We start from the raw sequence: 15,988 nt of genomic DNA on the forward strand, positions 1-15,988 counted from the left end.
AATGGACTGTGGTGAAGGACTATGGGTAATTTGGTGGCAGGTACCCTACAATGGTGATACCTGATGGGGAGAACCCTAATGTTACCACAATTAAAAGAAAAAACTATTAAAAATTTTTACAAATATTTTTTAAGAAGAGTATTAGTACTGTTATGCTAGATTCAAGAAAAGGCAGTTCACAAACTTGATGTCACTATACAAAACAGAACCTCAATACAATCGACCTCCAAAGTGCCTATTACCATCCTTTCAGATTTCCCAAAGTGAAAAAAAGTACCTGTTCTCCAATTAAACTTGAATTTCTTCAACCACCAGCACTATAAATTAAAGCTATAAATAAATTAAAGCTGTTCCTAGCCTGTAATAGTTTTTATTTATTATTATGTTTCCTCCCCAATATTTTTCATTGCAAAACACAGAAATTCAGTTATTAAAACTAAACAAGCTTGGAGGTCTTAGCATAGAAACCTAAACCAACTTTGCAACATTATTCTTACAGGGAAAAAAATGTTCTACATTCTGAACAGCTGATATTCAGACAAAATATGAGAACTCAACCTATTTGGAAATTAGAAACTTTCTATGTTTAACCTAGAGAATTTATGGTGGACATATTTACCTATTTTTTGACAAGATATTTCAGAGGCCTGAGGCGGAATGTGATGTAAGACTCAGTACTCACTACATACACTTCAATAGCTAATCTAGTTTTGGTAAAGATCAAAGACACAGATAAGTGAGAGAGGAAGATGATTCTAGGATCAAGCAACATGTGTATTCAAACAGTCTTTCTAGATCTATTGCAGCTTGCATCAAGTAAAGGAATCTACATGACCTGTCTGGGGTAGATTGGAACCTTGAGGGTGTTTGAGGATCTAAAAGTGTCTAATGGAAACTATTTCAAGAATGACCTAGAAAGGCACTAATTCAATCTGCTGAAACTGAAGTCTCATTTTGAGATTTAACTTGACCAAAAGAAGACCAAATTCCAGAGGTGCAAAAGGTGGAAATATATTTTGTCAATGTTCATCCAATAGCACCCTTGTTTTATGAGAGCTTTACAGACTTTGTAACTATTAGCGTTTTTCTTTATAAATCTTGTCATCTTTTCATGGAAATATAATTAGAATTTTACCTGCACCTATGTTTTATTCATAAATGTTTAGAAGATCTTTGAACAAAGGTACAATTAAGTTGACAGTAAAGAAATGAGTTTATAGTTAAATATCATATTTGAGGTTTAAACAAACCTGAATACTCCATGACCTCCTCAGGGGATTTGCCCTCCACCTCTCGAGCTATGTTATCTATGTCATCTCTCCCATACTTCTCATTAGCTTTAATAAACTGATTGAAATCTCGCTTAGTCCAGTTTGTGAATCCCTGTGAACAAAAATTAAGGATGATCAATAGAGGTTAAATGAATACATCCAAAATTTATTGTTCTACTAACTTCTATACAATGCTACTTTAAAAACAGTTTAAAAGACTTCAAATGTTCCTCCTTATAAAATCTCAGGTATTTTATGTGGCATCAAAAGTTGAGGGAGTTATCATAAAAATAACTGCTTTTATATCATGAAGAGAATGCAGTTCTCTCCAAGTACTAAAACTGATTTATAGTTCCAAGATATTGTGTAAGTTTTTAATTTCATATTTTATAGATGCCTACCACATTAAAATACAAATGTTGATATAAATGCTTAAGTCCTCACATTCTCGTACTTCAATGGCTTTTCCCCCCACAGGTCTGTTCCCATGTAAACTAGAAGAGGAATGTAGGTGCATTAAATAAGAAAGTAGAGGGAAAAAAAGAAAATGCAGGAAAATTTCTGTAGATCTTTATATTACCTCAAAGTACTACAAATAATTTTTGTTCAAAATTGTATCCATAAATAGAATTTCCATAAACAGAATGTTAATGGGTCCACCCAATTTCTTTACTAAAGAATAGTTTAACCAATGAGTGTTTAAAATCTCTTTGATAGGATCTGCATGGAAGTCATAAGACCAAGAACTTGTTTCCCACTCCTCATGCCTCAACCCACAAAAGCGTGAAGCCCTAGACAGTGCAAAACTCTATCCTACCCTTTAGTTGATAAAGACTTCAGATGGCCCCACACCTTGCTCCTTTGTACTGCCATGACTTTTAAAAAATGTAATTTAGAGTAGGATCAAAAGATGATTAAAGGGCCTCCCCTGGTGGTGCAGCAGTTGGGCACTGGACTGCAAGGCTGCCCACAGCCTCTGCGGCGCTGGTTCGATCCTCAGCCACCAGCGAGGGTCCCACATGGCACGTAGACCTCTCCTGTCAAGCCCGCTGCTCCCCTCAGCAGTGTATTTCGTCAGTCTGCCTATTCTGTTCCCCGCTCTGGCCCTGGTGAATTATCTCACCCTCCCGTGCTTCTGACTGTACCCAGTGCTTGTATAAATAAATCTTAAAAAAAGAGCAAAGATTAAAGTTTAAAAAAATGATTAAAGATGAAACCACTATAGTAGAGGTAAAAAAATGTATTCCTAATTACAAATTAAAGCAATTTATCAGTTGAGACTGCATACTCATCGTATTCTGTACACTCACAATATTCTGCAGGGCATGTAGCATTCTAGGACCATAATTTATTTTTGTGTTTAGGAATTAAAATTTGAAATAAAACACAAATATGTAATTTTTTTTACATTATTTTATATTTAAGTCCTAGTTCACCCAAGTGCAATTATAGTTTCAAACTAAACTTTGACTTACAAGCATTTGGCTCCAAAACTTATGTAATTTGTAAAAATGTATTCAATAAAATCACATGCTATAACAAAGACCCGTGTAACAAGTAAGACAAAAATATATAAACTACTTTTTAGCAAAGAATGTGAAAAATTTCCCAGTACTATACCTTGCATATTGTTCCAAAAAAATTATTGAATAAGTAAATCTCGCTGACAACTTTCTATGCCAAGATGGTATTGTACAATACACATTTTTCTTTATTATTTTGCAAGGTGTCTTTGCCATAACATTTTTTTATCTTCTACAAATTATTTTGGAAGTATGGTACCCATAAAACTCACTGAAGCAAAAATGACTAAAAAGCATTACTATTTTCTTCAAATGGAAATGTCCCTTATTTAATAATGATTACTTTTAATTACACAATGATCACCCAGGAAAGTTTCAGAAATCTGATTATTGTATTAAAACTCTTTCTAGGAAAGGATAAATAACATTTTGAGATTTATAAAATTATTCCATAACTAAAAAATTAGTATATTATTCCACAGGATAATTGTCATCAATAAATAAAATAAATTAAAAAATTTTAAAGTATGCTAGTACTGATTATCTATTGAATTCCTATGTGGATTAACTCACCTTACTAAAATTCATAAAATGTATGTCTCATTTCTAATAATTGACATTTATATTCTGAATTTATGCATTTTCTAGTATTCTTAAATATATTGTGTAAAAGAGATAATAAATGCAGATATCTGATTTAAAAGTAAATTTACAAAATACCCTGAGTTTTGTTGGTCTGTTCAGTCAGGGTACTAGGGCCATACAGTAAAACATAAGTGTGGTCAATATTTTCTACTTTGTTTTTTTTTTCAAAGATTTATTTTTATTTATGCATCCAAGAACTGGGGTATAGGCCAGATGTGCGAGAGGGTAAGAGGATTTACCAGAGACAGAGTGGGGAACAGAACAGGCGGATTGACTGAAATACACCACTGAGGGGAGCAGCGGGCGACACAGGAGAGGTCTGCTATGCCATGTGGGTCAGCTCCCTGGCTGGGGATCGAACTGTCTAACTCAAACCGCAGTGGCTGGTGATAGCTTGAGAGTGCTGAGACTTTAATCCCTGTGCCACCAGGGAGGCCCAATATTTTCTATTTTATATTGGTCCACTATAAGTATTTCAGCCATGTAAAATATTTTACTTGTATGAGAAGCTTTTCCTTTTCTTCAGTCTCTTCTGGTGTAAGAGGTTCAGCTCCATCAATCTTTTTTTGTTCCTCTCTTTGAGCCAGAGCTGGATTTGGAATATCAGGATTCCTTGGGACCTATAAATAAAGAGATGAGTAAACTGGTGACAAAAATTAATTAGGAGTGTGTACACACATATTGATCTTTAGCATTCTGAGAACAACATACAATAGAAAGTCACACCAGGGCAACACAAGATCCTATCCACATTCTTACTATCAAGCTATTAGCACAATCATCCTTGAATGTGCTACATGGTATCTTAGAGATCAACCCATTGCTAAGTGCCACATTATATTCTAAATTTATACTGCATAGTCTCATCATTCCCAAAACCAACTACACAATAAAACCTCAAGTCCCAGAAGAAACAAAAAGTTCTGGCAGCACAAAAAGAGCTCCTAGTGACCTGCCAATACAGACGCCAGGGTGGAGAAGAGGCAACTCACCTTAAGATCGCTTCCAATGCTCCGGTTCTGATCAGTTCATTGTGCAAAAAGAAAGGATTGCTTTTAATTTTCCCCAGGATATGAAAAGGGAAAGCATTCACAAATGCAAAGTATGGAAGAACAGGCAAGATAATGCAAAATTGTGAAGAGGTCAGGGAGAGAGAGGGAGCACGCATGAGAGAGAATGTATTTAAGTGGAAATGGAGAAGGGGAACAGAGCACAGAAACAGCTGTGATGGAGCCTGCAAAGACCAATGGACAGAATAAACAGATACAATGACAATGGAGAAGAGAGCTCAAGTTCAAAATATTAAGAGTTTAGCTCTTCAATGAAGCAAGCAGCCAATCACTTGCATCTCAAAACTGTAGCCCCAGAAGCCCCAGTGTGTCACCATGTACAAATACAACCAGAGCTTACACAACTTAAAAAAAAAAAAAAAGCAAACCATCCACTCAAAAAATTGGGCAGAAGAGGTAAAAAGACACTTGTTCACATAAGAAATGCAAATGGTCAACAGGTATATGAAAAAAAGGTATATCATTTATCATCAGGGAAATGCAAATCAAAACCACAATGAGACACCACCTCACACCGGTGAGAATGGTCCATATTAAAAAATGGCAACAAATGCTGGTGAGGATGTGGAGAAAATGGCACCCTCTCACACTGCTGGTGGGAATGCACACTGATCCAGCCACTATGGAAACTATGTGGAGGGTCCTCAAAACACTAAAACAGGACCTACCATATGACCCAGCAATTCCACTCCTAGGAATCTACCCAAAGGACACAAAAACATTAATTCAAGAGGAAACCTTCCATGTCCAACAAACCACGTTTTAATAAAATTAAATATTTCATTGTCATCTAATTTTATCACAGAAAATGAATAAAATAGCCACACACAAGATAAACTGTTTTATCATATGTAATTTCCTCAATACTAAACATATTCCCCTTTAATGTTATTAAAAACAAAATCAGGGCCTCCCTGGTGGCATAAGGGTTAAGTCTCAACCACTATCATTGTTATGGCCTGGAGCTGACCCGCATATTATGCAAAAGTCCTCTTCTCAGCATTGCATTTCAGTCAATCTGCCTGTTCTGCTCCTCACTCTGTCTCTGGTGAATCCTCTCCTCACTCTGTCTCTGGTGAATCCTCTCACCCCCCAGACCTCTGGCCTACAACCCAGTTCTTCTATGCATAAATTTTTTTTTTAAAAAGCAAAATCAGAATACAATACCCTACCATTACATTTTAGGATCCATAGCAGATCACTCCTTCCATATCAACTAACAATATTTTCAATACAGTAAAACTTCAGAAATACGCAATCAATGCTATTTTTACAATTTCAATTCTAGGAGTTACTCAACTACACAGCTACTAAAATTTTTAGAATATGAAATGACTTAAAATTCCTAAATTCTGCTATCTCCTTCTGCAAAAAAAAATTCTCTTCTTAATATTCATAAATTTTTTAAATAAATTCTTTTTTTACTTCATGAGATTCTTATCAGCAGTAAGCTTTTCAAAGTGATTTCAAAGTGCTAATAAGAATTCAGTACAGGGCCTCCCCGGTGGCGCAGCGGTTGATTGCTGGGTTGCAAAGCTGCCGACAGCCTCTGAAGCGCCGGTTCGATCCCCAGCCACTGGGCGAGGGTCCCATATGGCGCGCAGACCTCCCCTGCTGCCCACTGTTCCCCTCAGCAGTGTACCTCATTAGTCTGCCTGTTCTGCCCTCCGCTCTGACTCTGGTGAATTCTCTCACCCTCCTGCGCTTCTGACTGTACCCAGTGCTTGTATAAATAAATAAATCTTTAAAAAAAAAAAAAGAATTCAGTACACAAATTACAGACCCGTAGTCCTAAACAGACACCTACAAGGTATCTTGGATACTCATATTGTCCTCCTGGGGACCCCCAGCCACTCTTCACAGAGTTACAATATACAAAAAGTTATCCTTCAAAAGGAAACATGTCAATTATTATTTGGACTTCTAGTCAGGCCCTAAGGGATTTGCGAATACGAGGTGTGCTTCATGGAGAGGTGAAAAACTTTTTTCAGTCTTGATTCTCAACGGGAGTTTTAACAACCATTTCATAGAAATATGGACTACTGAATTAAAAGTGACAGCACAGAAAATGAAAGCAGTAGCGTGCAATCAGCTCGCTGTTACTTAGTTCTACCAGGTGACCCACAATGACACAAGACTAAAACTGGCCGTGATTATAGAACTTCTCCACTTTGTCAAATGCCTGTATCTACCCCTAAACAATTCTTTGTTGAAGGTAAATGTTTGAATGTTCTATAGCTTTCTTTAGCTTCAAACATGGCAAAACCCTTCCACTCCAGGTGTTAGATTCACTGGAATTTCTAAGTATTCTGAATTTTTTTGATTCTATGATTAAAATTTCAATTAAGCCATTCTCTTCCAATGTAAAGATTTCAATGGTGTGACTGCTTAAATGTATTAAATCATTTAAGTCATAAAAGCCATGAAGCTTCTGAAAATGTCTAACTTGCAACATAGTCAAATTTCAGATAATGGGGAGAATTGGCACAGCTATCCACCAAGTGGCCAGGGCAAAACAAAGAACTCTAACTCCAGATCTTATTATAGTGATACTGCCGTGACCTTGTTGTACTGAATATTAGAGGGGAAAGCAAAATAGAAAATAAAAATGCAAATAAGAAGACCTGCAGGAAAAATGTGCTTTACTAACTGCTTCCAAACTGAGTCCCTCACCAGCCTCACCCCAAAGTTGTAACAGAAGATGACAAGGGACACTCCCAATGGACACAATGATGCCCTTACCAAAGTGCTTCCAATTACAGATACCTCTCTCCTCCAGACTATCATTTAAACACAAAGGGGGGAAAGCATCCCCTTCAGAGAAACTAGCAGGAACTTCCAGCTAGGCAACTCCACCAACAGCAGGAGAATCTACTATTGCTCCTTTCATTTTGTGGATCGGGTAAGTTTTCTGGGCTTTTGGGGAGGGGGTAGGAATCAATGTCAGAAGATACGCCAAACAATGATCAGTATCACATCATTCTCCAAAGGAAATTTTTGTAGATGATTAACATGCCTTACTCAACTGTCTACACTCTAAAGCCAAACATGAAACCCACCCAATTAAAGTGCCCCCCTTAGCTCAGGTCTGTAACTCCTGGAAAAGAATGAAGAGACAGGTTCAAAAAGAACCAACATCCAAAATGTATTCTTTTTTGTCTCATAAATACTCAGCTAAATGTGCATTGGGAGGATGAAGGCAAATATTAAAAACAGTGCAGAAGCAATCCAGAATGAGGCTGAGGAGAGCACATGGTTAGGAGTAGAATGGTAAGGGGTCAATTTTCCCCACCACAACCACCACACCCCAAGCTACCACCATCTTGCGTCTTGATACTTCAACAGCCTCCTGGCTGGTTTCCCCTGGATCAAGATGCCATTCTCCACTTCGCAGCCAGAGTGATCTTTTAAAAATGTAAATTGGATCATGCACTACCACTCATAAGTTGTTGGTCTTTGAGCAAATTACTAAGGGTAAATTATTCAACCTCTCTATGCCTCAGTTTCCCCACCTGTAAAATAGGATGTAGTTTCAAGGTTGTTATGAGGATGAGGGATGAGAAGCTTATCTTTTTAAAGAACTCTGAACAATAAGCTACAGAGGTAAGGACTAAATAAGCATCTGTTACTATCTTTTCACCATCCACTCACCCCTCTGCCTGAAAAATAACTCAATGGTTTTACCTTACTCTAAAGTTGAAGTGCAGCCTCATTAATATGCCTTAGAAGTAATGCCTGATGCTCCACATGATCCAATACTATCCATTCATATCCACTCTCCTCACCTAGCAACACTGGCTCTCTTTCAGTTCAAGGGGCCGACTTCCTTCTTACTGCAAAGCCTTAGCACTTGGGTTTCTGTCTCCATAAGATCCTCTCTCCCACACCCCATTTGGCTAATTCCTGTGCATCTCTCTGGTCTCGGCTTTACCGACACTTCCTTAGGGACCACTTCCCCAATCTCCCTGCCACGTTAGGTACCCCACTGCACTCCTTTGTAGCATCCTTTGTAACACTGAAACACGTAATAGTGTCATTATGCTGTGGTACCTGCTTCATGTCTGCCACCTCCATTAAAATACAAGTTCTGTGCACTGAGGAACCTTTTCTGTCTTATTCAGTCCCTTGTTTCTCCCCAGTGCTTGGCATAGGATCTGGCACTGAAGGGTACTTAATAAATATGTATTCAATGGAAAAGGTTCTCCTGTTGCTCATTTTCCCTCTCCTGTCACTTTTTTTGGGAGATGAGAGGAAGCGTAGGGTGGCAGAACATGGACCACAGGCCATGCCCCCTGCCTTCATTCATCCTTTTTCTCTCTTCTTATACCTTCCTCCTTTCTACTACCTTACACAGCTGTTGCTTCCTTCATCCCTCTTCTAAGGTTTCCTCTCTCCTCCATTTCCTTCAGTTGGCCATGGTCAACCAGCCATTTTAAGACCTCACCTCTAACCGCAAACTAGAATGAAAGGCACTGTTTATGTTAAGGCCAGGCTGTGGTCAGAATGTGGTGGGCACTGTATTTTCACAGGGAACAGAATTTCAGTGTCTCCAAAGAAGGAGAATAAACAGTTATATCAGCAGAGATGATTTTTTTATTGCTACTACTTGACTACCATTTGGCTCACCTCCCAAACAACATGTTAAATCACTGTAAACACAGCCCTTATTTAGGACTGCAGAAAGCAGCAGGGTTATGTCACACGCCGAAACAGCCAGGAATGCCAGAGTGGAAACAGCATACCATCTGAACACTCGGACCCTGAATTTGAGACATCACCCTAGGTGACTGTTAACTACACAACCCTGAACAAACTGTTTAACCTCTCTGAACTTTACTTTCCTCCCATACAATATGGATGTGGTAGTAACACCCACCTCACAGGGTTATTAGAAATCAAATGAGTATGTGGTCAATAAAGCATTCTATAAATTATAAAATGCTCTTCACAGATATTTGGTTGATAACTAGCTGAAGTCCAATATTTCAACTAATTTTCCTTTCAAGTTGCACTAATAATAGTCGATTAAAAGTTTCAAAAAGAAATAACCCTTAGTGAAATATTATATGAAATCTTACTACTTTAGTAATTGTACTGCTTTTCTTTTACATTTTGTTCTTTTTAAATTATGCTTATTTGTGAGGTAACATTGAGTTACAACACCGTACATGTTTTAGGTGCACAGTTTCATACACCTACAAATAAATGTTATCACACCACACACCACACCAAAGCACCAATAATCCTTCACCATAGTCCACTGAGCACTCTCCCTTATTTTACATTAGAAACCTATAAATTTCCCTGTTTCTTTTGCTATAACATTATTCTTAAATTTTGAAATTGCTTTGAGGCCTGGTTTGAATGTACAACCATGGTTATTCCTTTACTCCTTTACAACTGAGAAGGATTTTGTTCAGTACTGTTGCTTGAATACATTCAAATTTAATCACATTTCCCTAACTGTATTATAACTACTCACTTAGAATCATTTAAAATTTCTTGTTCCTAATTTATATCTATATACTTAACCTTTGGTAAATGAAGAGGAAGTTGCAAAGCTTTTTAGTTCTGTTTCAAATGGCAATGTTCCCGCTCTGGACAAATGGTAAAAACACTCTAGAGATTCCATTCCACTTCCAAAATATAAATAACCAAAAATATCTTATATATATGGAGCTTCTCTGCACACATTACGCCTACTAGTCAAGATATTAGGCCTTGTTCCACTTGTGATAAAATTTCACAAAATAAATTTCAAACACAGCTTCCAATTCATAAAACAGAACCCAGGAAAACTATAAGTGCTGATGTTTTTAAAATTTTGTTTCTACTACTAATGATTATAGGTCTGGTTACCCAGTTCCATCTACCAGGAAGTCACACAGAAATATTGTGGTATGATTAATCTCTCATTAAGGCATTTACTGTGACAAACATTAAACTTTATTCACTAAAATGGGGTTCTTATATACATATATAAGAATTTTGAATTCCAAAGGGTCCCTTTAAAATGATGTAATTCATTATCAGGTTTATCCTTTTTTTGAGGTAACATTGGTTTATATCGTTATTTGTGTTTTAGACACAACCTCTTGTCTTTCAAGTATTATTACTACACTGCACCCACCACTGAAGCACACACAGTCCATCCATCTCCAAAGTCTGCTGTTCTCACACACCCCTCCTGCTCTGGTAGCCTCAGTTCTATAGTCAGCTTTCTAGGATTTAAAAATCGAAGTCAGTCAGAAAGAGAAAGACAAATACCAAATAGTGTCCCTTCCATGCGGACTATAGAGATACCAAACAAAGGGTAATGTTTATCTTGAACACCTACATGATAACAATTTACTAACCACCAACAGGGCTTTCATCAACCTATGAGCAATAAACACAAAAATATTATTTGTTAGTCATATTAAGTAAAATGATCAAAAATGTCCTACTGTGTGCCACGCTTTCATTTCTAATTAAATATACTGTTGTACCAGCTATTTTCCTTACATATTTTCTGACTATACAAGCACTAATATTAGCTTGTTATTATTATTGCTGTTATTACTTGTTGAAATTTTATATATTTATCCACTAATTCCATCTAGTGATGACCCTACTGGTCACTCAGTAATTTCAGGTTTTACACCTAATTAAACCTCCTTGATTTTAAAGATACCACTACTGTAATTTACTTTTATGTTTTCTTACAAGCATAGGATACAGTCTACTTTACTAGATTACAATAGCTTAAAAGATTGTATTTTACTAAGTAAAAATTACCTTATAGCCTATTGTCTTCCTGTAATAAAGAATTTCCTTTTCCAGGAGCTCAAATAAACGTGGTGGGAAAAACTGAAAATCCTGAACATTTGGCTGTTTTGGAGGTCGTGGAGCCTGTGGGGATGACATGCATTACATACACTTTGCTTTTAGCATACAAAGAAAACATATCTTTGGCTATTTATTTTATATTTAGAAAAATAAATACAACGGAATCCATTTAAGTGGGTGGACCATATCAATTATTTTCCTTGATTGTTAAAATCTGAGGGAATAGGATTTGGCACCAATGTAAGTAAGTGAATCTGCATCACAGACCACATTACAAGACATTCAATGATAGACAGAAAAGCTGGTCTTATCCAGTTTTACCTTTGGAACCTTTGGTTCGCTGACACGTAAAGCCTCTCTAAAGTAGGCGTCCACAGCATAGTTCGCTTTGCGTTCTCGTTTAGGAGGTTCAATCCACTCCACCATTCCAAGCTACACACGACAAACAAGGATTTTAATTACTCCAAACTATTTTATAAAAATCAAGCACATCAAAGTTGCAGAAGCAAGAGAAATCCAAAACCATGAGAAAATCAACACTTGCTTCATAAATCACAATTACACTGGGCCTCCCTGGTGGCACAGGGGTTAAAGTCTCAGTTCTGTCAAGCTATTGCCAGCCACTACAGCACAGCATAAGTTCGATCCCCAGCCAGGGAGCTGATCCACACGGCACAGCAGACCTCTCCTGTCTCGCCTGCTGCTCCCCTCAGCAATGTAGTTCAGTCAATCCACCTGCTCCTCTCCCCATTCTCTCTCTGGTGAATCTTCTCACCCCCACACTTCTGGCCTATACCCCAGTTCTAGTATACATAAATAAATAAATATTTTTTAAAAATCACAATTACACAACTGAAGTTCCAAAACCTGGTACTTCTTTTAAATAATTATTTACTTATTTTCATCCCATTTGAGGCAAATGAAATATTCGTTACTTAGAAAACATCTTCTCCATTACTATCATCTCATATTAATTCATCTGAGGGGGAAAAACAAAATATACCTCACCCAAGTTTAAATACAAAATTTACTTTACCCAAGTTTAAATTCAAATATGATTTTCTTTCTTACTTGAAGCTAGGTTTAAAACTTAGTTTATCCTTAGTAACTCAGACGAATTTGCACAATCTGATTAGCATTTTATGTCTAAATAAATAAACAGTATCTAACACAGAAGAAGAGGGACATTGATTCTGGTAACAGGGGTAAGTATATGAATTAGAAAATAGGTGAAAATGGTAAATGACAAAAATCAACAGCACAAGAATATAGCCATCCTAAATCAAGAGATATTTTAAAATGAGACCTCTTGGTAAGGTGTCTGTGGGAAAACTCAGTGAAATCAGAAATACCTGAATTTGAAACCAGGCTCTGTCACTTTTTCAGCTGTATAACTTTATAGAAATTATTTTCTGCTTCTGTCAAATGAAATAATAATCCCTGCCCGAGGATTAAATATGACCATATACATGAAAGTATTGCATAAACTGCCAAGAGTTAAATATACATTATGAAACATCCAAAGGGAAGTGAACAATGATTTGGCAGCATCATAAAACTTTCCTCCAGTACAGTCAGAAAATATAACTTAGTAGTCAACAGCCAGAACTGACAATACAAAATTCCGGAATCTGAAGGAATGATTTTCTACTTCAAGTATTTCTCTTTATTTTACAATGCATAGCCTAGTGCTTTTATACAAAAGCTTAAGAGAGGCCATAAAACGGCCATGAATGGCCCCACTCTGTCTGATCTTACCTAAGGATTGAGTATGAACCTTCAGATCATATTTTAAGAGTGCTTTATAAACTCAGACAACTACGATGGCTAGGGAGGTGCACAATCTCACAGTGTCTGAAGAAGTAGAGACTACAGGTAAACAGAACAGTGGCAACCTCGCATAGAGCAGTCTATCACACAGAAAAGAGGACAAGATTTAGTTGGTCCATAAAATTAAAACCAATGTGGAAAGTCAGAGGAAGGCACACTACTACTCAGTATAGTCTAACACATGTAAAGTACCAATTGTATTATTTGCAAGTCAATGTCAAAGATACAAAGATGAGTGAAATAAGATTTTCCATTAAGGATCGTTATGTCAAATAACACATTTTCTGAGAACCAGGAGGCTATATAAAACAATGAAATGAACTATCCTGACAGGAATAAGATCCCCAGTATGACCACATTCAAACTGTCCAAGATACTACACAGGATTTCTTAATTACAAAAAAAAAAAAGTGAAACCTTTTTAAGCTCGCTTTTAAGGTCTCTTTTAACTCTGAACCTATGAGATAAGGCTATAATAATGTGGGATTATGTGAAATGAGAAATACCCAGAGGAGTGAAGTAAATTTTGTTTTTCCCCCTCAGATGAATTAATATGAGATGATAGTAATGGAGAAGATGTTTTCTAAGTAATGAATATTTCATTTGCCTCAAATGGGATGAAAATAAGTCAATAATTATTTAAATTAACTTTCTAAAACTAATATATATATTTTTAAAGATTTATTTTTTTATGTATAAAAGAACTGGGGTATAAGCCAGAGGTGCAGGGAGTGAGAGGACTGACCAGAGACAGAGTGGGGAACAGAACAGGCGGATTGACTGAAATACACTGCTAAGGGGAGCAGCAGGCGAGACAGGAGAGGTCAGCTGCGCCATGTGGGTAGCTCTCTGGCCGGGGATCAAACTCATGCCACAGTGGCTGCCAATACCTTCATAGTGCTGAGATTTAACCCCTTGCACCACCAGGGAGGCCCAAAAAAACTAATATATGTTGCTATTTAATCTACACTTGTTTAAATGTGTAGATATGCAAATATAAAATAAGCATTAAAAATCAATCCCTGAACTTTCAAAAGTAAAATAAATCACGCTGAGTTACTTTTTGTTAGAGATGAGAATATTAATACAAGCATATTCAGGTTAATTTATTCAGGAACACTGTCAGTCATTATGACTTAATTTACCAGGTATGGTTGCTAAGTAATAAAACTGGGTCAACAAATCATACATGAAAATCTATCTCATTGTGTAATTCTCATGATTTATGTATAGACAACATTCTCAGAGGTTTTCAATTCTCTTCAAAGGATAATTCAAGCCTATTTTAAGAAACTATCTAAAAATACAAAAGATATTAAAATATAATTTTAATTCAGATTATTCTGAAAAAAGTCTGATTTTGGATAGAACAATTATGGCCAGATATTCAATCATAAAAACACAAGTCATCATAATTATATTAAAATTTCTCAATGCCTGTGCATCATTATTTCGCTAAGTTTAGAAGCACAGGAAAATGTGTTATATTAGAAATAAACAAGTATTTTACTAAGTTTAATTTTCCTCTAAAAATATAGATAAGAAGTTCCACTGATATTTAGACTCTTCACTGTTTAACATTTTTCCACATTATGAAACACTCAATACCAATAAACCTGCAGGAATAATTGTAAAATTAATAAAATTTGTATCTCATAATGAGATCTAAAAAGTATGTTAAGAAGCAATTTCCACCCTGTGCATATAGGCCACCACCTCCACCTCATCAAAATAAAACATAAGCAGTCTGAATTAAGGTTACAGATATAACAACCACAGAGATTTGAGTCAAACTAAAAACCATAAGAAATAATGATAGCTATTATCAGCATTCTAATTGCAATGGAAACGGAAATGGCTCATTTTTCAATGAAATCAATACCGAAGGATAAATTTTTTAATAAAATTCACTTCTGTCAGCTACAAAATATGATTTTATGGAACACTAATAAAATTAATAATAGAATTGTAATATAACTCAAAGCATAAAATAAATATCCATGCTTATGTAAATTAATAGGAGAAGGGCAAGCTCTTCGTTAGAAAAAAATCACAATTAACAAATGTAGAAAGAGCAAAGGAAATACAAATTACCATTAGGCAAACACACAGTGATAACTGGTGCAAGCAAATTCCATCAACAGATGCTAAAGTCAATAGGTAAAAGTTTGAGAAATATTTCTCCCAAAATTTTTATCAATTGCAAAGGGGAAAATCACACCTCTACAGAAGAGAAATCCAGCAAATACCGCCTTAACAATGTGATCAAAGTTAACATCTCCAGTAACAACACAGCAACATGAAACGTTCCCTTCTATGATGCACTGGGGATGTAACACCCCTTCCAGGGCATCCTTGACAAAAATGTGTCATCTCAATTAAATTATGACAACATGTCAGACAACTCCCAAGTGATAGAGAAGCTATGAAATAACTGACCAATATGATTCAAAAAGTGTCAAGGTCATACAAGACAAAGGAAGACTGAGAACTCTCACAGATTAGAAGAGACTAAGGAAATAAAGCAATAAAAATGTAATGTGGGTCAAGAGAATGACAAGAAAAGTTACAAACTGGGAGAAAATCTTGTTAGACACATTCTGATAAAGGATTGTTATACAAAATGCACAAAGAACTCTTTAAACTCAGCAGTAAAAACACCAGCAACCTGATCTAAAAAATGGGCCAAAGACCTGAACAGACACTTCCCCAAAATGATAAACAGATGGCAAATAAGAATGCTGCAGCACCCAGAGCTGGTGGGGATGTGGGGCAATAGAATAGTCTCCTTCACTGCCGGTGCCAATGCAAAATAGTACAG

At 36.4% G+C, this 15,988-nt stretch overlaps 1 protein-coding gene across 3 annotated transcripts in view; it reads right to left on the minus strand.

The window, feature by feature from the left end:
• SMARCA1 (SNF2 related chromatin remodeling ATPase 1) overlaps positions 1-15,988 on the minus strand; it is a gene marked incomplete at both ends in the record, with an annotated part of 66,618 nt that overhangs the window by 15,692 nt on the left and 34,938 nt on the right. For all 3 annotated transcript variants that reach the window (XM_084258445.1, XM_084258443.1, XM_084258444.1), the window contains 4 exons: positions 1,251-1,383; positions 3,937-4,059; positions 11,287-11,400; positions 11,659-11,769. In XM_084258445.1, coding sequence (XP_084114571.1) covers positions 1,251-1,383; positions 3,937-4,059; positions 11,287-11,400; positions 11,659-11,769 — 481 coding nt within the window. The remainder of the gene's footprint in view (positions 1-1,250; positions 1,384-3,936; positions 4,060-11,286; positions 11,401-11,658; positions 11,770-15,988) is intronic.

The sequence above is a fragment of the Talpa europaea genome, assembly GCF_964194135.1.
Source record: "Talpa europaea genome assembly, chromosome: X".
NCBI classification, from domain to species: domain Eukaryota; kingdom Metazoa; phylum Chordata; class Mammalia; order Eulipotyphla; family Talpidae; genus Talpa; species Talpa europaea.